Raw genomic sequence first — 22,145 nt, 5'->3', positions numbered from 1 at the left:
GTTTTCTTTCAAAACACTTCTTAAGGTGACATTATAATCTGTTGGTATTTGCAGAACACCTAGAAACTGGCAGCTGAAAATTACACAAAGAGAATGGAAAGAAGATTAAAATTAACTATAGCGGAATACGTAGATAATCAAGATTTAAGGAGAACACATTTCCATTGGATCTACTTGCTGCCTGTTTGTGCATTTCAGGGTTATTACTACTGACATGTGAATAGGTGGTATAGTTAAATCTCTGAAGTAGTTGTTGTCAAGCTAGATTGGCTAACTAAGCCTAATGTTAATCAGAGATGTCTGTCTGTCCCTGGTGTACAGTACAGAGTTTGATGTGATTGTGGACAGAGAAAGCCAGGTGACCTCTTGAGGATCTATTTTCTTTTCTTTTTTTTTTTTTTTTTTTTGAGACGGAGTCTTGCTCTGTAGCCCGGGCTGGAGTGCAGTGGCCGGATCTCAGCTCACTGCAAGCTCCGCCTCCCGGGTTTACGCCATTCTCCTGCCTCAGCCTCCGGAGTAGCTGGGACTACAGGCGCCCGCCACCTCGCCCGGCTAGTTTTTTGTATTTTTAGTAGAGACGGGGTTTCACGGTGTTAGCCAGGATGGTCTCGATCTCCTGACCTCGTGATCCGCCCGTCTCGGCCTCCCAAAGTGCTGGGATTACAGGCTTGAGCCACCGCGCCCAGCCGAGGATCTATTTTCATCTCCAAGATTCAGTGAGTTGTCTGCTCTCTATCTCACAAAATAACATATGTAAAATGCTGAGCACAGTGCTGGCTACATAGGAAACTATTACTTAGCATGGGGAAATAGCTACTTTATTTTGATTTGCAAATGGTTATAAAATAGTATGCTAAGTATTATGCCAGTTATGCAAAATTCAACAAATAGTTATTCAGTTCTTCTAGATGCTATTGTAGGAGCCGGAATATAAGAACTAGGAAGAAAAGAACATAGGATTGCTTTGTGTCTCATTTAATTTTGTATCATAGAATAAATTGGTGCTTCTTGCTGTGATGTCTTCTATGGCTAGAAAATATTCATTTATTTTCCTTAATTATTTTTGGGAAGCCAGCGAGTGACTATGCAGATATTTGACTGTTGATACCTGAGTGGGTACCCTCTCCAAGAAGCCAGTCAGAATAGCCCTGCCTGCCTCCTTCTGTGAATGAAGACAGAGCTTAGGAAGAACTCATTTATCCTCCACTGTACCTCAGGAACAAGGATTGCTATTGAAACACATTCATTGAGCTTCCTATGGCACGAATGTGATCGAAGCCCAAACCTGCTTGGAATCCTTCTTTTCTGGAGAGCTTTGTACCGGGGAATTATTGTGGTGTTCCTTTCCTTCTTCAATGGCTTGTCATTTACCATTGTATTGGATCTCTTAGATTTTTATTTTAAGGAGAGGGATGTAGAAATACAGTTTCTGGGTTGGACGCAGTGGCTCATGCCTGTAATCCCAGCACTGTGGGAGGCCAAGGTGGTCGGATCACTGGAGGTTGAGAGTTCGAGACCACCCTGGCCGCCTCTACTAAAAATACAAAAATTACCCGGGCGTGGTGGTGGGTGCCTGTAATCCCAGCTACCTCGGGAGGCTGAGGCGGGAGAATCACTTGAATCCGGGAGGCAGAGGTTACAGTGAGCCGAGATTGCACCATTGTACTCCAGCCTGAGAGTCTAAAAAAAAAAAGAAATATAGTTTCTGGCCCATGTGTGATTGGTCATATGAGTCAAATTGGTGGATTCCTAAACTGGATTTTGACCCTGGGATCCTTTAGCAATGGATGAAGTTTGAAATTTGAGTTGGCATGGTCTGCTGGCCATGGTTGGCAGGGCCTATCTTGGCCCCTGCTCTTTACTGTCTACTATGTGGTCTAAGGTAAGTCTTTAGGTCTTTGTACCTAAGTTTCTTCCATAAGATCAGGTGGGGTTTTCAACCTATTTCCTAATTGTTTTACAAGTTAAGAGATCTGCACTTAGAAAATTAGTTGAACAGGAGAAATCCCTTACTGAATAGTCACTGTGAAAGTTTTTATTCCAGCAAGAAAAAACATTTATGGTGTGATGATAAGCCAGGACTTGAAGGAATAAGACCATTTGAAAAATGAATTAATATTTGTACCTATTCATTCCCAAGTCTTTGCTTCCATAGCCCCTCAAATGAGAATGCAAATTACTGACCAACCTTTTGATATTCCTTTCAGGGACACCTGTGTGGTTCTTTGTGAAAATTGCTCCAATTCGAAACGAACAGGATAAAGTGGTTTTATTTCTTTGCACTTTCAGTGACATAACAGCTTTCAAACAGCCAATTGAGGATGATTCATGTAAAGGTTTGTAATTCTCACTTGTACAGATACATTTATGCCTTTTTTGTCTTTAGTGTGGCTCTCATTACAGAGAATTTGTGGTTGTCAAGGCAATCAATTTACAAACCTCAAGATTCTAACTTTAATTTGTATGGAGCAAAGCACTGTGTCATTCCGGAGTGTATCCAGGGAGGAGAAGGGGAGAAAAAACACTTTGTTTACGAAAGCATTTCAATCAATTTCATACCTTTAATAATTAACCCTTTCCGATATTAGTTAGGCAGAAGAAGATAGTTTGGGAACTCTAGTATCATCAGAATCTTTTTAAGTTTTCACATAACAAATGTCAGTCATACAAATGGGGTGGTCTATGGCTACATTCATCTGCTTTATATATAAACTTTCTTAGATTTGACTGAATTCTAGCACTTCAAGATTGTTACAGCAGACTTTAGCACATCTTTGTGTCTGTGGTTGATTAAGTCTGTGACTGGTTAATTCATTTGGAACATGACATTAATGAAGCCAGGTCCTGAGTAACATTTCTATATGGGTCATTTAATTAGCTATGTGATCACAGATTTTAGCACTCATCTCAGCCATATCATATGCATGTATTGTTTGCATAACATAGGGGACCCAGGAAAGGAGATGGCTCAGGGTTTCTGCAACAACTGTATCCCTGAAGAGGTTCAGCTCATCAGGACATAAAAAAGATGGCAAGTTAGTCCCAGAGGTTTTGGATTAGGGGGTGACATAGAACCTCTTTCACATCCCTCGTTCATAGCTTACACTCAAGATAACCAAGAGGCTAGGAGTTTTTTCATGTTGCAGTGCTACCTGGCTCTGTGGTTGATTTTTCAGCTCTGCTGGCGAACTCTGCTCCTTGTGGACGTAGCAAAGAGGTGAGAGCGGAGTCCAGGGGAGAGTTAAACTGAGACATATTATTTTTGATGTGACAAAATTTTTGTTGTTAAATGAGCATGATAGGAGGAAATAAAAAGCATTATGTGGATGCTCTCTCAAGGGCTGTGTCCTCTGAGGGTATTTAAAATCCTGGCACATTTAGCCACTCACATTTATGGAGTTCTGAGCACAGTACTGTGAATACCAGTGCATCCTATTTTTTTAAAACTGTCTGATAGCTCACTAACTCAATTTCAGCTTGCCTTTTGGTTTTAAGACTGCAGCAGATGCAGTCTCTCAACCAGCGTTTCAGCCACCTGAGTCTCCCTTTGCTTACAGATACATGATTGCCCGATTTCTAGTTTCTAATTTGAAGATTTCTCAGTGCAGTAGCTATTTCGTGGCAGTGGGTTCACTCATGATTAAGTATCATCTTGTTACCATATAGAAAGGCCAGTTGCTTTTTTAACCTAATAAACTCAAAAGTAGTATTTTGAAGGCAATTGAATATTTTTACATTTATTTTTGCAATTTTTCTCTTAAAAATTTATGTGATTTGGTTGAATCAAAATGGTTTTTTTTTTATTACCACTGGAACATTCGTAGGTGATGTGCGGTTATTATTTACTAGGAAAAGCATACCTAACAGAATGCTCCGTACCTGGCATGTAGGTGCCTGCATTTGATGCTCATGAAACCTAAAGAGGGATAAATCAGAGTGATGTAGTGAGACTTACTTAGGTTTATTTTCCAGGAATAAAATGCTCCACTTCATTTAACCTGCTTCAATGGTGCATTTCTCTGTTGATAAGAGTTTTGGTATATACACATACATACTTACAGACACTCATGAGGACATACACACACATTTACTCTGTTTCTTCTTAGCTGAGGGGACCAGATATTAATTGTTTTTGTCAGTGAAATAAATAGGAGTAACTTCTGGCTGGATTCATAAAAATTTGACACACACACACGTTAGCCCTCGATGTAGGAATCCTGCTAGTAGACCACGCTTAATGTCTCCTCAAAGACATGGCTTTATAAGCCTGTCAATTTCAAATGCCATGGCAGATATGTTCACACCTTCCCACTTGCCATGTCATTGTGCCCCTGGCCCACTGTGGTTTGGTGGTCTGCTTAGGACAAGTCAAACTTTATATCAGTGTGCTTATGATGGAAGCACATGATCATTCTCTAGGCCTTGTTATTTTAAGTCTATAAACTGCAATTTTTGCTACAGGGATCAAGTCTAGATCCTAGAAAATATGCTGCCATGTGGCTGGATTATCTCCTGGCTTGACATTTCTTCTTGGATGTACTCTCAGCAGCTTCTTTCCGGGAGACCAGCTGGGTTTTCAGTACAGCACCTCAGTCACCATTAAGAATCTTGAGTCTTGCTGACTTAGGCTTGTTTAGAATTCACTTTGGAGATGAAATGGAAATGTGGATAATCTAAAACTCCAGAAAATTCCCAGATAATTGCTCTTTGGCATAGCCCCATGGGATGTTTTCCCACCACCATATTAGCCTTTTAAATCGGTTGTGTTCAAATTGTCTTTAAAATTACTTTGTTTTCTCAGATCATGTAGTACCTAATTTGGGGACTTGGGGCTGGGGTGGGTACATCCTGATAGTGATGCAAGAAGCCAGTTTGTGCCCCCAATTTTCCCACAAATCACCCGCAAAGGGTCCAACACATGGGATAATTGACAGTAGCCTATTTCAGGATCTGACACAAAGTAACTTCTCTTCTACCCAGAGCCTCAGGCAGAGGGGATGGGTCCTGGAAATGCTTTCAGAGTCCCCTCTGTCATTTGGTGTACCAGTTCTCACCGTCCTTTTTATGAGCTAGGTAGGCCTCTGACTTCCTCATCTTCACTTTGCTCTCTGTCTTTTGATGGTAATTCTCTTACTCTCTGACAAATAGTGCCCACGGATGGCATGGAGCAGGGAATGAAAGTCAAGTTAGGTTTGCTGTTTGCTAACAGTTCTGGGTGTGTGTGTGTGTGTGTGTGTGTGTGTGTGTGTGTGTATGCTTAAAGGCTGAATGAGAGAGTAGGTAGGAATTCCTGCCTAAAATGAGAATCTGTGATGCTCCAGTGATTTCATTTGTTCCTTATCTCTTGCTTTTTCTTTTGTTGTAGATAATTGGGAGTAGGCTGTGGGATATGTTTCTGTCATGTTCTCTCTTCTGAGTCAGGAGGGTTGGGCAAATGAGTATAGAATTAGAGTGTAAAGCTCAGAATTTTCTCTCTTTACATTGCTCACCAAAGGATGAGTCAGTCCTCTTGTTTTCTCTATTATCCTACCAACTAATGTCATATTAAAGGAGCAAATTCATTTTCAAAGATTCACTTGTTTACTTCTAAATTCAGAGTTAAACTTAAGGCAAATGCAGACAACAAAAAGAATGCAAAACTTTGGAGTAGGTTTCTAAGAGCCAGAGATTTAGAATATTGCAGGATGAAGGCTCTGGCAAACTGTTGTAACTGTTCACCCTTCTCCATGTATCTTCATGCTGGACATGGGAGAAATAGTAATAGATACAAGTCGCAGGCCCCACCCCCCTTCAATGTTAACATTTTATGTCTCCGCCCTTAGGCTGATGGGAAAGTGACGATTTAGTGACTGCTACTTGAAGAAGCCGTTCTAGATTTTTGGTGCTTTGTACATTGGTAAGGAAAAGATTGTGGGAGGAGACTTGAGGACGCTTAGGCAGTGGTCCACACTGACTCTCCATGCTGTACCCTGTGTTGACTATTCTCTGCAGGATGTTTGGATTATGCTATCAACTCCTCTGAATTTCTGACCCTGTATCTCAGGATAAGGCTGTCCTCTGTCTTTTTTGGTATCCCTGGACTTACTCTCAGAGGAATTGGAATTCTAACTCATCCCAGCACCATCTCTTCTGGCCTGAAAAAGAAAGATTCAGGCTCATTGGTGGCTCAGCTAAGTTGACACCCACCAGCCATTGTCGGGTCAAGACAGGGTAAAAGCCATTTCTCCATTCCTGAGAATGGAGAAAAGACCCAGTAAATACCTTTTAGCTGATTGCTAGATTGTATACTGTGTTCCTCTCCTTTTGTCTTTTTTCTTTCTATACTCTTCCTCTTCTGCTCCTGCCCACTTCCCCTCTCATTTTCCTGATCATGTATGGTTTCAATTTTCTCATGGCATCCACAGCTCTGCTATGCCTAATTTGCTGGTGACATTTGTGATGGAACTGGAAGAATCCTGGGCCAGGGGTTTCTTCATTTGAGCACTATTCAGTGTTGAACTTACAAGTGGGATGGAATTGGAGGAGTGGGTGCAGAAATGCCTGGCAAAAGAGAGGCACAGAAATACCCCCTAAAACTGAAGAGAGTTTGTGAAATGGGCTGCCTATCCTTTGGGACCTTATATCTATTGCAAATCCAGACAGAAGTAGGGTGATGAGAGAAAAAATATTTGTTCTTTATTTGTCCAATACACCTATTGTATTCACCTGTTGGGTGCCTGGCCTCATGCTAGGTTCTGGACACAAGGAAATGCCTGCGATAGAGCCTCTGAGTCTATTTGGGAGAAGGCATAGGCAGCTAAGCAAATAAAACAGTAAAGCACAGTCAATGATCTAATATATGCCTGCCTAAAGCAAGTTGGGGTTCAATACAGGAAGCAGGTAAGCCTGCTAGGGGTAGGCCAGTATCCTTCCTTGAAGGACAACAATGAATAATGTGGAAAGTGACTGTCTGACTTCCCCTGAGCAAGACCATTTTGAGCTAAGTTCGGTTTGGGTTGTCCCCTCCCATTTGGCCTTTTGGACAATAGGAGTTTCACTTTCTTCAGAAATGATTCTTCTGATGGGTCTGCTGTAAGGGACATTGTTGGTCCAAATTGTATGTATTATCTTCCACCAAATTGGTTTGCTCTTCATATGTTTTTAATCTCCTTGAATAGCTGTCACCCCAGTTGTCACCCAAACCAGAAACTCAGGAGCCACCTAGGTTGCTTTTTCTTTTCCTCTATAGCTATTTTTTTCAGAGTCCTGACTCTGTAGCTGCCCTCAAGTCTCCCCTTGACCCCGGCCCAGGCCGCAGCATTGGTCCAGGCCCACATGGTCTCTTGCCTGTTGTCCTAACATACTTCTATCTGTCTTTTTTTTTTTTTTTCCCAGCCCACTATCCACTTTGTTGTTCTGTTCATTTAAAATGCAAATTGGCATGTGTATCTCCCTCCTCACCACATTTAAAGTCCTTCAGTGGCTCTCAGTGGGTTTCAGGATGAAGTTCAAGGTTCTTAACTTACCTTGTAGGTTTTTACTGTCCAGGTTCTTCTTGGTTTGGCCCCTACCAACCTCTTTAGCATCATCTCAGGACATGCCTGGCATCCCCCTCCCACTTATAAGCCATGGCCCTTCATCCAGCCATTCCGAATGTCTTGTTCTTCACTGACATATTACCCTGTTTTATAATTTTCTGCCTTTGTAGGTGCTGTTCCTTCTGTGTGGGATGTCTTTCTTTCCTTAAGTCTACCTAATTCCTACTCATTGTTTAAAACTTTGCTCTAGTGCCATTTCCTTCAGGAAACTTGCTTTGTCTCCCCCGCCTGGATTAGGTATATGCCTTCTTTTGACAGTCTTGGCCATAGCATTCTGTACTCATCCCTGTCATAGAACTTAGTTCACTATGTCATGATTTCATAATTGTCAGTCTTCCCTGCTAGAGTGTGTGCTCTCTGAGGCCAGAATCTGTGTCTTATTCATGTTAATGTCTCTAGTATCTAGTACCATACCTGGTACCTAGTAATGTTTATAGAATTAACACATGAGTGATTGAATCTATTTTTTCATCTGGCGAGGCATGATTGCCATTATAAAGTATCTATAGCACAGGAAAGAAAATATGGGTTTGGGAACTTGGGTAAAAACTTATTTCCTTCCTTCCTGCCCATCCTGGGTAGAAGTGTGATGCAAATTTCACACTGTTCATCCATTTCCTTTTCAACACCCACTCACCTTCCCATGCCCTTACTCAGCCAGCCGAGAGCCCACTCTTTTAAGAGCCCACTCTTGCAAAGAGAATCAGGGCTAGGCCAGAGAGTGAGGGGCTATCCTGAGTCTAGGGAAATGCCCAGAGGTCCAGGGATATTCCTTTTTATTCTTTTATGTTATATCAGGTGATGAACCAAGGGGTTTGGGGCACCTGCTCTGCCAGCTCCCTCTCATCACTGTTCTCACAGTATATAGATCACGCTGGTGGTGGTGGTAGGGTGGGTGCAGAGCCCTTGCTGATGTTTACATACACAACTGACTGAAAAATAAACTCTGTGCTCTTCTCAAAAAGCTTTTTGGAATCCAGTTTCAGCTGTATTTTAAGCTAAAGTAGAGCCTTCCTCTGAAAGTGACTTTTAAAAAATCTTAATTCATAGTTCCCATAGCACATTCATTGACATTGGGGGAGATGTCAAAGACCCCTACAGAGTCCATGCTGTCCCCTCCTGTTAACATTAGTGGGATACCCCACCCGCCCACAGTCAAACCACTATGCGTATCTTTTCAAGCCAATCCCAGCAGTTCCACATTTCTGCTTCGTGGCATCAGGGTGGATGAAAGCACTACTGGCTTTTTATTGAAGCCTGGCACTTCTGGAATGAGACAAAAAAGAGCTGATTTGCTATTCTTACTATATTGACAAAAATTTATCCAGTTTATGATTCTCAAAGGTTGTATAGAAAAATAAAATATGGACATTCTTCTGCTTAACTCCATTGTCCTCTGGATCCTATCTTGGAAAGTTGCTCCAGGGTAAAATTTGGCAGATGAGATTTCTACTGGAAGGTGCTGAATGCTTCTAAACTCTAAAGGATATAAAAAAATAAAATCACCTAGTCCTGCTTTTAGCTGTAATGTAAAAATAGTTGCATGCTCTGTTTATTTGCTATATACCCCATGTCTGGGTTTTTGGAGCTCCTAAAACCCAATTCCTGATTCTTGAGAATCCTGACAGGACTTCAAGGGTCTCATGGGGCAACTGCATGGTCATAACCTTGATGTAGATGGGTTGTTGAGTGTTGAAATGGACAATTGTCTTTGGGGGCCTTTAAAAGGTGTCAAGATCACTCAGACATCTTCGATTCTCAGTAAAGACCTGTCACCAACCATCTTTCTTCCATCCTAAAGCAGACTAAAATCTACCACTGCTTTTCCCCCACCTCCCCAGGGGTTGAAATCATTTCTTACTCCTCTGGCCTTGGAGAAGGTAATGCATAGAATGGCTATTGAACTAGCTTGTCCATTTAAAACCCAGAACCAGTTGTTTCTGCAAGATCAGGTAGCCTGGGGATTGGGAACCAATTTGGTAACTCAATTTGGGAACTCAGATTTGGTAACTCTGAGCCAAGTTACCAAATCAGAGAACCATCTCAATTACCTGGTATTATCTGGTGAAGAAGGCTTGGGCCATAGTGGAGAGATGTGCTAGACTCTCATTGTCCGGGCACTCTGTGTCTTAGTCTCCCTATTTGTAAAATGGTACTAAAACCTGCTCTACCAGCTTCACGAACTATGATTAGGATGAAGTGAAAGTGCAGGGGAGAAGCAAATTGCGACACACAAGGTGCTTTTCTGAGCAGTGGGTCTTGCCTGCAGGGATGCAGAGTGACTGTTGGGAGCTTAGGAGGGCATTGGGGGTGTCTGTTTCTGACAGTATAGCTTCTAACGTGAATGTCTGTGCACCTTTGGGATGTGGTTGACCCTGTCTTTTCACTCTTCCACTTGCTTCAGGCTGGGGGAAGTTTGCTCGGCTGACAAGAGCACTGACAAGCAGCAGGGGTGTCCTGCAGCAGCTGGCTCCAAGCGTGCAAAAAGGCGAGAATGTCCACAAGCACTCCCGCCTGGCAGAGGTAAGAGCAAGGGGTTAGCTCATCTTGAGCCTCACTTTTAGGGGGTGCATAGGCTGAGACAATGGCACAAAACTAGGTGCTATCATGGAGAGGACCTTCAGGACCCCCAGACGCCTGTCTTGGCTGGGCTTACACACCACAATGTGTGACACTGGGTAAGTGACCTAACTCCTTTGAGCTTTATACTTTCCCATGTGCAAAAGCAAGCTGGAAAAGCTCTGTTTCAGCTTGCTTGAGATTAAAAGTGTCAGATCACTTTTTTAAGGAGCTAGAAGTGCTTCGTGTACAGGAAGGAGTTTTTAAACAATTTTGTTATTAGAGCAATACATACCATTATAGGCAAAGAAGATACAGGAAGTGAAAAGAAGAAAATAAAAATTACCTGCAATCTCAACAACCACATGGCATTTTACATTTTTTTGGTGTGTGCATTTAACTTGTTTCTTTGTAGATATCCTATTTCCTAAACGCTAAGAAATTCATTTTTTCATGTTAATGTTTATGAAGTTGAGACACATCTAGCAATAGTTTGTACATTAAATGTGATTATGTTGCCTTTTCTTCACTTTATATAATCATGAGCATTTTTACATGTTAATGAATATACTTAAAATTATTATTATTTTGGTAATCTTTGTAGTAAGGAAAATTTGGCATTCTTCTTTTTGCTGGGGTAAGTGAGAGGTTAGGAAGCCTTGACAAGGTATCTTATTAGGCTTCACACACCCAACTTGTCATTATCTGCCTTTGATGGTGCCTGGTCTTTATTTTTATTTTATTTCATTTAAAAAAAATTTTTAACTTCTTTTTATTATACTTTAAGTTCTAGGGTACATGCGCACAACATGCAGGTGTATTACATAGGTATACATGTGCCATGTTGGTTTGCTGCACCCATTAACTCATCATTTACATTAGATATTTCTCCTAATGCTATCCCTCCCCCTGTCCCCCATCCCACTACAGGCCCTGGGGTGTGATGTTCCCTGCCCTGTGTCCAAGTGTTCTCTTTGTTCAGTTCCCACCTATGAGTGAGAACATGTGGTGTTTGGTTTTCTCAGTAAAGACCTGTCACCAACCATCTTCCTCCCATCCTAAAGCAGACATTGTGATAGTTTGCTCAGAATGATGGTTTCCAGCTGCATCCATGTCCATGCAAAGGACATGAACTCATCCTTTTTATGGTTGCATAGTATTCCATGGTGTATATGTGCCTCCAGTCTATCATTGATGGACATTTGGGTTGATTCCTAGTCTCTGCTATTGTGAATAGTGCTGTAATAAACATATGTGTGCATGTGTCTTTATAGTAGAATGATTTATAATCCTTTGGGTATATACCCAGTAATGGGATTGCTGGGTCAAATGGTATTTCTAGTTCTAGATCCTTGAGGAATTGCCACACTGTCTTCCACAATGGTTGAACTAGTTTACATTCACACCAACAGTGTAGAAGCTTTCCTATTTCTCCACATCCTCTCCAGCATCTGTTGTTTCCTGACTTTTTAATGATTGCCATTCTAACTGGTGTGAGATGGTATCTCATTGTGGTTTTGATTTGCATTTCTCTGATGACCAGTGATGATGAGCATTTTTTCATGTATATGTTGGCTGCATAAATATCTTCATTTGAGAAGTGTCTGTTCATATCATTCACCCGCTTTTTGATGGGGTTTTTGTTTTTTTCTTGTAAATTTGTTTAAGTTCTTTGTAGATTCTCGATATTAGTCCTTTGTCAGATGGGTAGATTGCAAAAATTTTCTCCCATTCTGTAGGTTGCCTGTTCACTCTGATGGTAGTTTCTTTTGCTGTGCAGGAGCTCTTTAGTTTAATTAGATCCCATTTGTCTATTTTGTTGCCATTATTTGTGGTGTTTTAGTCATGAAGTCCTTGCCCATGCCTATGTCCTGAATGGGATTGCCTAGGTTTTTTTCTAGGGTTTTTATGGTTTTAGGTCTCACATTTAAGTCCTTAATTCATCTTGAATTAATTTTTATATAAGGTGTAAGGAAGGGGTTCAGTTTCAGCTTTCTACATACAGCTAGCCAGTTTTCCCAGCACCATTTATTAAACAGGGAATCCTTTCCCCATTTCTTCTTTTTGTCAGGTTTGTCAAAGATCAGATGGTTGTAGATGTGTGGTGTTATTTCTAAGGACTCTGTTCTGTTCCATTGGTCTATATATCTGTTTTGGTACCAGTACCATGCTGTTTTGGTTACTGTAGCCTTGTAGTATAGTTTGAAGTCAGGTAGCGTGATGCCTCCAGCTTTGTTCTTTTTGCTTAGGATTGTCTTGGCGATATGGGCTTTTTTTGGTTCCATATGAACTTTAAAGTAGTTTTTTCCAGTTTTGTGAAGAAAGTCATTGGTAGCTTGATGGGGATGACATTGAATCTATAAATTACTTTGGGCACTATGGGCATTTTCACGATATTGATTCTTCCTATCCATGAGGATGGAATGTTCTTCCATTTGTTTCTGTCCTCTTTTATTTTGTTGAGCAGTGGTTTGTAGTTCTCCTTGAAGGGGTTCTTCACATCCCTTGTAAATTGTATTGCTAGGTATTTATTCTCTTTGTAGCAATTGTGAATGGTAGTTCACTCATGATTTGGTTCTCTGTTTGTCTGTTATTGGTGTATAGGAATGCTTGTGATTTTTGCACATTGATTTTGTACCATGAGACTTTGCTGAAGTTGCTTATCAGCCTAAGGAGATTTTGGGCTGAGACAATGGGGTTTTCTAAATATACAATCATGTCATCTGCAAACAGGGACAATTTGATTTCCTTTTTTCCTAATTAAATACCTTTTGTTTCTCTTGCCTAATTGCCCTGGCCAGAACTTCCAACACTATGTTAAATAGGAGTGGTGAGACAGGGCATTCTTGTCTTATGCCAGTTTTCAAAGGGAATGCTTCCAGTTTTTGCCCATTCAGTATGATATTGGCTGTGGGTTTGTCATAAATAGCTCTTATTTTGAGATACATTCCATCATTACCTAGTTTATTGAGAGTTTTTAGCATGAAGGGCTGTTGAATTCCGTTGAAGGCTTTTCTGCATCTATTGAGATAATCATGTGGTTTTTGTCATTGGTTCTGTTTATATGATGGACTATGTTTATTGATTTGCATATGTTGAACCAGCCTTGCATCCCAGGGATGAAGCCAACTTGATTGTGTTGGATAAACTTTTTGATGTGCTGCTGGAGTCGGTTTGCCAGTATTTTATTGAGGATTTTTGCATCAATGTTCATCAGGGATGTTGGTCTAAAATTCTCTTTTTTTGTTGTATCTCTGTCAGGCTTTGGTATCAGGATGATGTTGGCCTCGTAAAATGAGTTAGGGAGGATTCCCTCTTTTTCTATTGATTGGAATAGTTTCAGAAGGAATGGTACCAGCTCCTCCTTGTACCTCTGGTAGAATTTGGCTGTGAATCCCTCTGGTCCTGGACTTTTTTTTGGTTGGGAGGCTATTAATTATTGCCTCAATTTCAGAGCCTGTTATTGGTGTATTCAGAGATTCCACTTCTTCCTGGTTTAGTCTTGGGAGGGTGTATCTGTCCAGGAATTTATCCATTTCTTCTAGATTTTCTAGTTTATTTGTGTAGAGGTGTTTATAGTATTCTCTGATGGTAGTTTGTATTTCTGTGGGATCAGTGGTGATATCCCCTTTATCATTTTTTATTGTGTCTGTTTACTTCTTCTCTTTTTTCTTCTTTATTAGTCTTGCTAGCAGTCTATTGATTTTGTTGACCTTTTCAAAAAATCAGCTCCTGGATTCACTGATTTTTTGAAGGGTTTTTGGTATCTCTATCTCCTTCAGTTCGAGCTTCCCTGGCTGCTTTGTTTACCTACTCAAGCCTCAGTAATGGCAGACGCCCCTCCCCCTGCCAGGCTGCTGTCTCACAGGTGGAGCTCAGACTGCTGTGCTAGCAGTAAGCAAGGCTCCGTGGGCTTGGGGTCGGTGGAGCCAGGCATGGGATATAATCTCCTGGTGTGCCATTTTCTAAGACCATTGGAAAAGCACTGTATTTGTCTGGGAGTGCCCCGTTTTTCTAGGTGCCCTCTGTCGTGGCTTCCCTTGGCTAGGAAAGGGAAATCCCCTGACCCCTTGTGCTTTATGGGTGAGGCGATGCCCCTCCCTGCTTTGGCTTGCCCTCTGTGGGCTGCACCCACTGTCCAACTAGTCCCAGTGAGATGAACCAGGTACCTCAGTTGGAAATGCAGAAAACACTTGTCTTCTGTGTTGATCACACTGGGAGCTGCAGACCGGAGCTGTTCCTATTCGGCCATCTTGGATCTGGAATCCTGGTCTTTATTTTTTCAACTACATCTGGGCGGGACCAGTTAGAAGCATTAAATCTTCTTGACTCCAAACCACCATCTTACCCAAGGAAAACAGGTAAACTGTCCCATTGACTGTAGATGGCTCGTCAGTCCTTGATCCACGTTTGGATGATTTTGGATCTATGTTCTAGCCTGGCTCCAGAGTTCCATACCCCCTAGTGGAGACACTACCAACATGATTCAGCTCACAAATAATGTTCTGAATATATGCAGTAATGTACAATGAGTTAGGTACAAAAGATCTCCTTGTAGTAACCAGAAGCTTTTGTCAACAGTGGAGATGGGGAACATTCATTTGTACCATTTTAGAGAAGGAGAGATATTTGGATGATGGTAGCATCATTTTTTGTCATGATGTGGGCTTGGCTTATGATAGAAAGGATGCTAAAGGAGACCTTTCAACTCACAGCCTGTACTTTCTCTGCTGCTTCTTATGGTTAATAGAATAACCTCCTCTCCTACGTCTCTCCCCTTGCTCACTCTTATTCAGCCACACTGGCCTTTTTGCTGTTCCTTGTACACACCATGCTTAACTGCAAGTCTTTGCCCAAATGTTATTTTCTCTATGTAGCTGACTGTATCAGTCAGAGTTCTACCAGAGAAACAGAGCTAGTAGGTACTTAATATGAAGAGATTTATTGCAAGGAATTGACTTACGTGATTGTGGTGATTGGCTACTTGTGTCCAAAATTCAGGGCAAGTTGACAGACTGGAAACCCTTGGGAAGAGCTGATGCTGAAGTTCACAACAAATTCCTTCTTCCTTAGGAAAACTCAGTTCTGCTTTTAATGCCTTTTGACTGACTGGATGAGGCCTACTCAGATTACAGAGGATTATATCTTTTCCTGAAAGTCGACTGATTGTAGATGTTAATCACATCTACATAATACTTTTACAGCAACACTTAGTTTAGTGTTGGCTTAAATACCTGAGTGCCACGTCCTAGCCAAGTTGATACATAGAACTATTACCTCCTCACCTCTTGTCAACTTGATACTCATAAGCATTTTTATAATCCATATTTAATCTCCAAATAAGTCAATAAGAAAATCATACTTCCATCTAACATGGTACAATTACTCTATGTACAGTGGAAAATATGCCAGCCTTTTCCCCAAAAGAGGCTGCGAAGTCATTGGTGATGTTCATTTGTCTTCTTCCTATCCTGTAATTCAAATACTGTGATATAAAATTAACTATTATTAATATATTTATGTTATATAAGAGGATAAGAAAGGGATGAGAATAATAGTATTATATATTATAAATTTATACCAAATTAAGGACAACTTCTAGTCCTCTTTTTAATCTGATCTATGTTTTCTTCCACGTGATACCTTCTAATGTAATATACAGTTTACTTACTTATTGTGTTTATTCAGTGATAAATCTCAAGCACTTAGAACGGTGTTTGGCACATAGTAGGTATTCAGTATTAAGGTTTTTTTTTTTTTTTTTTTTTTAATTGGTGGAATGAACGAAAGAAAGGAAACAATGTTAATGAGTTTTAGTCTACCGGTCTGGCATAAGTGGTTGCTCATTGATTGCCAATATAAGGCAAACATCTAGGTCTCATCTCAGCGGCTAGTATGTTTTAGTTAACCTGGCTAGAGGCTTATTGATTTTTATTGATCTTTTCAAAGAATGAGCTTTTGGTTTTGTTAATTTTTTTTCTATTGATTTTTTGCTTTCAATTTCATTGCTTTCTGCTCCAATTTTTGTTCTTTTCTTCTGCTTACTTTGGATTTAATTTGCTTTAATTTTTTAGTTTCCTAAAGCAGAAGCTTATTGATTTTTTATTTTTTTCTTTTCTAGTATATGCATTTAATGCTAAAAATTTCCCTCTAAACACTGCTTTTGCTGCATGCCACGAATTTTAATTTGTATTCTCTTTTTCATTTAGTTAAAATATATTTTATTTTCTCTTGAGATATAGTCTTTGGCCTGTGTATTATTTAGAAGTGTGTTGTTTGGTCTCCCAAGTATTTTTGGATTTTCTAGCTATTTTCTCTAACTGATTTCTAGTTTAATTCCACTGTGGCCTGAGAGCAGACATTGTATGATTTCTATTTGTTTGTTAAGGTGGGTTACATGGCCCAAAATGTGGTCTATCTTGGTGAATGTTCCATGTGACCTTGAGAGAAGGTGATTTCTGCTATTGTTGGACAAAGTAGTCTCTACATGTTCATTCTATCCAGTTGATTGATTGTGTTATTGAGTTCAACTATATCCTTAATGATTTTCTGCCTGCTAAATCTGTCCATATCTGATAGAGAGGTATTTAAGTCTTCAACTATAATAATGAATTCATCTATTTTTCCTTGCAGTATCAATTTTCTCCTGACATTTTTTGATGCTCTGTTGTTAGATGTACAGGTGTTAAAGATTATGTCTTTTTTGAGAATTGACTCTTTTATCATTATAATGACCCTCTTCATCTCTGATAACTTTTCTTGCTTTGAAGTCTGCTCTGTCTGAAGTTAATACAGCTACTCCTGCGTTCTTTTGATTACTGTTAGCATGATATATCTTTCTCCATCTCTTCACTTTTTAATCAATATGTGTCCTCATATTTAAAATGACTTTTTGTAGATGACATATAGTTGGGTCTTATTTTTTCATCTGGTCTGACAGTCTGTGTCTTTTAATTTGTATATTTTAGACCACTGAAGTTTAAGGTGATTATTGATATAGTTGGATTAATACCTCTGGTATTTGTTGCTTTTTTCTGTTCATTGCCCTTTTTCTTCTTATTTTGTCTTCCATTCTTTTTCTGCCTTTTTTGGTTTTAATTGAGCATTTTATATGATTCAACTTTTTCTCCTTCCTTAGCAGCAATCAAAATGCAAAAAAAAATTATTTTTACTGGTTGCCCTAGAGTTTGCAAAATACATTTACAAGTAATCCAAGCCCCTTTCAAATAATACTATACTAAGTACCTTATAATAGGAAGATGTTCCTAATTCCTCTCATTCCTTGTATCATTGCTTTAACTCATTTCATGTATTCATAAACACACATATGCATGCATAATTGAATACACGTTATTTTTTCATTAAACTGTCATCTGTTAGATTAGTTAAAAATAAGTAAAATAAAAGTTTCATTTTACCTTCACTTATTCCTCTCTGTGCTCTTTCTTTCTTGATGTACCTCTAAGTGTCTGACCTATGTAATTCTCATTCTCTCTGAAGGACTTCTTTTGACATTTCTTGCAAGACAGGTCTACTGGCAACAAATTCACTCCATTTTTGTCTGAAAAAGTCGATTTTTCCTTTTTTTTTTTGGAGATGGAGTCTGCCTCTGCTGACCAGGCTGGAGTGCAATAACATGATCTTGGCTCACTGCAATCTCTACCTCCCAAGTTCAAGTGATTTTCCTGCCTCAGCCTCCTGAGTAGCTGGGATTACAGGCATGCATCACCACGCCCGGTTAATCTTTGTAATTTTAGTAGAGATGGGGTTTCACCATGTTGGCCAGGCTGGTCTTGAACTCCTGACCTCAGGTGATCCTCCCTCCTTGGCCTCCCAAAGTGCTGGGATTACAGGCGTGAGCCACTGCGCCTGGCCTTTTCCTTCATTTTTGAAGAATAATTTCACAAGGTCCAAAATTCTAGGTTGGTGGGTTTTTTTTTCCTCTCAACTCTAAATATCTCATTCCACTTTCTTCTTACTTGCATGGTTTCTGAGAAGTTGGATGTACAGTTGATCCTTGAACAACATGGGCTTGAACTGTGTGAGTCCACTAATATGTGGATTATTTTTTAAAAAGTATACTGAAAATATTTTGGAGATTTACAATGACTTGAAAAACATGCAGACCAACTCCTTAGCCTAGAAATATTGAAAAAGTTAGGTATGTCATGAATGCATAAAATATATGTAGATACTAGTCTATTTCATTATTACCATAAAATATAAACAAATCTATTACAAAAAGTTAAAATTTATAAAAACGTATGCACATAAACAGAACATTTACAGACGTAAAGAGGCAGTATTAAATAACTGCATAACATGAACTAAAGTACATACTTTACTACTGTAATAATTTCGTAGCCACTTCCTGTTGTTCTTGCTGTGAACTCAAGTGTTATGAGTATCCACTTAAATGTTGTGATGCTAATCATCTCCTCCTGAACAGTCCTTTTCTCTAGTAAATTTTATATAGCAGTAAAAAGTGATCTGTCAAGGTTCTCATCATGAATCTCTAGCATATTTTTTTTTATCGTGTTTAGTAGAATACCATAAACCTCGGTAACACTAGGGGACCCATACGAAGTGACACTAGTTACAAGAAAAAGTTGGATTGCTCCATATATATCATAGATTGGGGTCTGCAGCTGTGGCTGCCTGCCATTTCAGATAGACTATTCGTATTGTAAACAGATGATATAAATTTATGGTATTGATAAATACAGTACATTACTGTGAATGTATTTTCCTTATGATTTTGTTAATAACATTTTGTTTTCTGTAGCTTTATTGTGAGAATACAGTATGTAATACAAAATAACATACAAAGGATGTGTTAATTGACTTTATATTGTTGGTAAGGCTTCTGGTCAATAGTAGGCTATTAGTAAATTTTTGGAGTCAAAAGTTATTGTAGATTTGACTGTGTGGGGGCATCGGTGTCTCTAACTCCTGCATTGTTCAAGCGTCAACTGTAATTCTTATCTTTCCTTCTTTTTAGGCTAGGTGATTTTTTTTTCCCGACTTTTTTTTTTTTTTTTTTTCTTTTTGAGATGGAGTCTCACTCTGTCCCCCAGGCTGGAGTACAGTCGCGTGATCTTGGCTCACTGCAACCTCCACCTCCTGGGTTCAAGCAATTCTCCTGCCTGAGCCTCCTATAGCTGGGATTACAGGCACCTGTCGCAACGCCTGGCTAATTTTTGTATTTTTAGTAGAGACGGGGTTTTACTGTGTTAGCCAGGATGGTCTTCATCTCCTGACCTCGTGATCCCCCGGCCTCGGCCTCCCAAAGTGCTGGGATTACAGGCGTGAGCCACCACGCCCGGCCGTTTTTGTGGTGTTTGTCTGAGTTGGTGTTCTCTGTACTTCTGTGATCTGAGGTTTGGTGGGTGACATTAATTTGGGAAAATTCTCAGTGATCATTGCTTTGAATGTTTCTTCTGTTCCTGTCTTACTTTTCCTTCTGGTATTCTCATTATGTGTATGCTATACCTTTTGTAGTTGTCCCACAATTCTTGAATATTCTGTTTTCTAAAATGTTTTAGTTCTGGAAGTCTCTATTGGCGTGTCCTCAAGCACAGAGATTCTTTCCTCAGCTGTTTTCAGTTTACTAATGAATCCATCAAAGACATTCTTTGTTTCAATTACAGTGTTTCTTATCTCCAGCATTTTGTTTTGGTTCTTTCTTAGAGTTCTCATCTCTCTGCTTACATTGCCTATCTCTTCTTGCATATTGTCCACTGCCCTTTAAAAATTAACGCTAGTTGTTTTAAATTCCCAGTCTGATAATTCCAACATCCCTGCCATACCTGGGTCTGGTTCTGATGCTTACTCTGTCTCTTCAAACTGTGTTTTTGCCTTTCAATATGCCTTGTGACTTTTTGCTGAAACTCAGCTGTCATGTGCTAGGTAAATAGGCCATTTAGTAATGTGATGGTAAGGTGTGGGGTGGGGGAGGAATGTTCTATAGTACTGTGATTAGGTCTCAGTTTTTAGTGAGTCTGTGCCCCTAGGCTATGAATTTTACAAGTTCTTTTCATTCCTCCCCTCACCTCTTGTCAGGGACAGGGTGGCTGGAGCTGGCTGGAGATGGGTATTTCCTTTCCTCCAATCAGTTAGTTAGGCTCTGGTTAAATAGTTTCTCCTGAGGTCAGGCCTTGTTAAGAAGATCAGAATGCTCTGGTGTATTTAAAAATGGTTCCCTTTCTTGTCCCACTGCCAGAAGCACAAGGGGATTTTTCTTCCGTCTTCACTGTGAGGACCTGGATAGTTCCTGGAGGTACAATTCACAAAGTGTAAGGGACTTCCTACGAATGGGTCCTCCCTGGAGTTTTTAATGCTCAGACTTGTCCACATAGCCTACAGCAATTTTTTCAGTTACAGTTTAGATTCCTACCCAGCACTGGTTCCTGTGGAGGTTTCTGTTCCTGCCTGTCTGCTCTGGCCAGTTGTGATTCTCTGTATTCACCAGTCTGTCTTTCCAGCTTTGGAGGTATCATTTTGCCCTGTGCACTCACTTCTCTGATGGATCTAAGAAGAGTTGTTGCCGGGTGCAGTGGCTCACACCTGTAATCCCAGCGCTTTGGGATGCCGAGGTGGGTGGATCACAAGGTCAGGGGTTCGAGACCAGCCTGGCCAATATGGTGAAACCGCTTCTCTACTAAAAATAGAAAAATTAGCCAGGCATGGTGGTGCATGCCTATAGTCCTAGCTGCTCAGGAGGTTGAGGCAGAAGAATCACTTGAACCCGGGAGGCAGAGGTTGCAGTGAGCCAAGATTGTGCCACTGCACTCCAGCCTGGGCGACAGAGCGAGATTCCGTCTCAAAAAAGAAAAAAAAGTTGATTTTTCAGATTGTTCAGCTTTTTACTTCGTTATTAGGATAGAGTGATGGCTTCTAAGGCATTTACATGATGTGTTGGAAGTTGGTAGGAAGTTCTAAACAGAAAAATGTGTTCTCCATCCATAGCTCATAGCTGATATTTTGTCCTGTTTTCTCACTGATCAAATGGAGACTGAATAAGAGTATGGAGACCTCCGTGAAACCTCTCCCACCGCTAGGAAAAAATTGACACAAAGCACAGGTGGACTGAGAATAGCAATTTTGCATTTAAATAGATTGCACGTGTTGTTTTCAAAGCCAGTTTAATCTCCCTGTTAGTCTGATCCTCTCTCCTGAGCTCAGGCAGTCTGGCCTTAGTTCTTACTGTAGAACTCGTATCTCCTTTATGGACTGATTCAAGAAAAGAAGGAAGGAAGTACTGTGTACCACATTCTGTGCTCCTTGTCTCCTCCTATAATCCTCTAAACCTGGAGCAGTTTTACAGCGGAGGAAACAGAGGCATAGGGAAGTTCACTCACTTGTTCGAGGTCACCTGGTGGTAAGTGGGGGACTCTGGAATGAAAACCAGGTTTACCTGACTCTGAACCCAGCCTTTTTCTCATTCGGGGCAATTCCTTCTGGGCGTTGTTTCTTCTTCCTAGCCCTCTGCTACTGCTTATATGAGGGCGACCAGGCTTTTTAAAGGCTTTAGACTGGGTAGGGGATGCTGAAATCTCCCCCTTCTCAGCAAAGGAAACCCAGTTAATCTCTGATCTTAAAAATACCTTATGTCAGTGCCTAAGTTAGGCTGGAGGACTTTTGTCACAGGTTGGATGCTCCGAGATGCAGACACGGAGCTAACACCTGTGAAAACAGGGAGGAAACAGCACTAGGCAGGGGTAGTATCAGGCCACAGTGCAGATCCACAGAGGCTCTACCAGCCTGACAGGAAGGCCATCAGCAAAGATTGCCAGTGAGAGAAGTCCCATATAGGGCAAAAATGACCAGGCCCTTAGCCACCTTCTTGCTTTGTCATGGGTGGGTGCTCGCTGGAAGCTCAGCTTTCTGTCCCTTAGGAACCAGCAGCTGGAGGCTGTCAGCTAACTGCAGTTCCTGAAGCTGGGCAGAGAAACCTTTTTAAAAGGGGATCTGAGGGACACACTTCTGAGATTTTTGTTGCTGTAACTC

General features: G+C 40.5%; 1 protein-coding gene across 2 annotated transcripts in view; it reads left to right on the top strand.

Annotated features, from left to right (window-relative positions):
• Positions 1 to 22,145, top strand: part of LOC105484917 (potassium voltage-gated channel subfamily H member 1) — a 455,126-nt gene that overhangs the window by 43,047 nt on the left and 389,934 nt on the right. For both annotated transcript variants that reach the window (XM_011747028.3, XM_011747026.3), the window contains exons 4-5: positions 2,208 to 2,336; positions 9,982 to 10,100. In XM_011747028.3, coding sequence (XP_011745330.1) covers positions 2,208 to 2,336; positions 9,982 to 10,100 — 248 coding nt within the window. The remainder of the gene's footprint in view (positions 1 to 2,207; positions 2,337 to 9,981; positions 10,101 to 22,145) is intronic.

This window comes from Macaca nemestrina, chromosome 1 (genome assembly GCF_043159975.1).
Source record: "Macaca nemestrina isolate mMacNem1 chromosome 1, mMacNem.hap1, whole genome shotgun sequence".
In the NCBI taxonomy this organism is placed as follows: Eukaryota; Metazoa; Chordata; class Mammalia; order Primates; family Cercopithecidae; genus Macaca; species Macaca nemestrina.
Note: the sequence above shows the minus strand (reverse complement) of the source record. Positions and strands in the feature narration are given on the sequence as shown.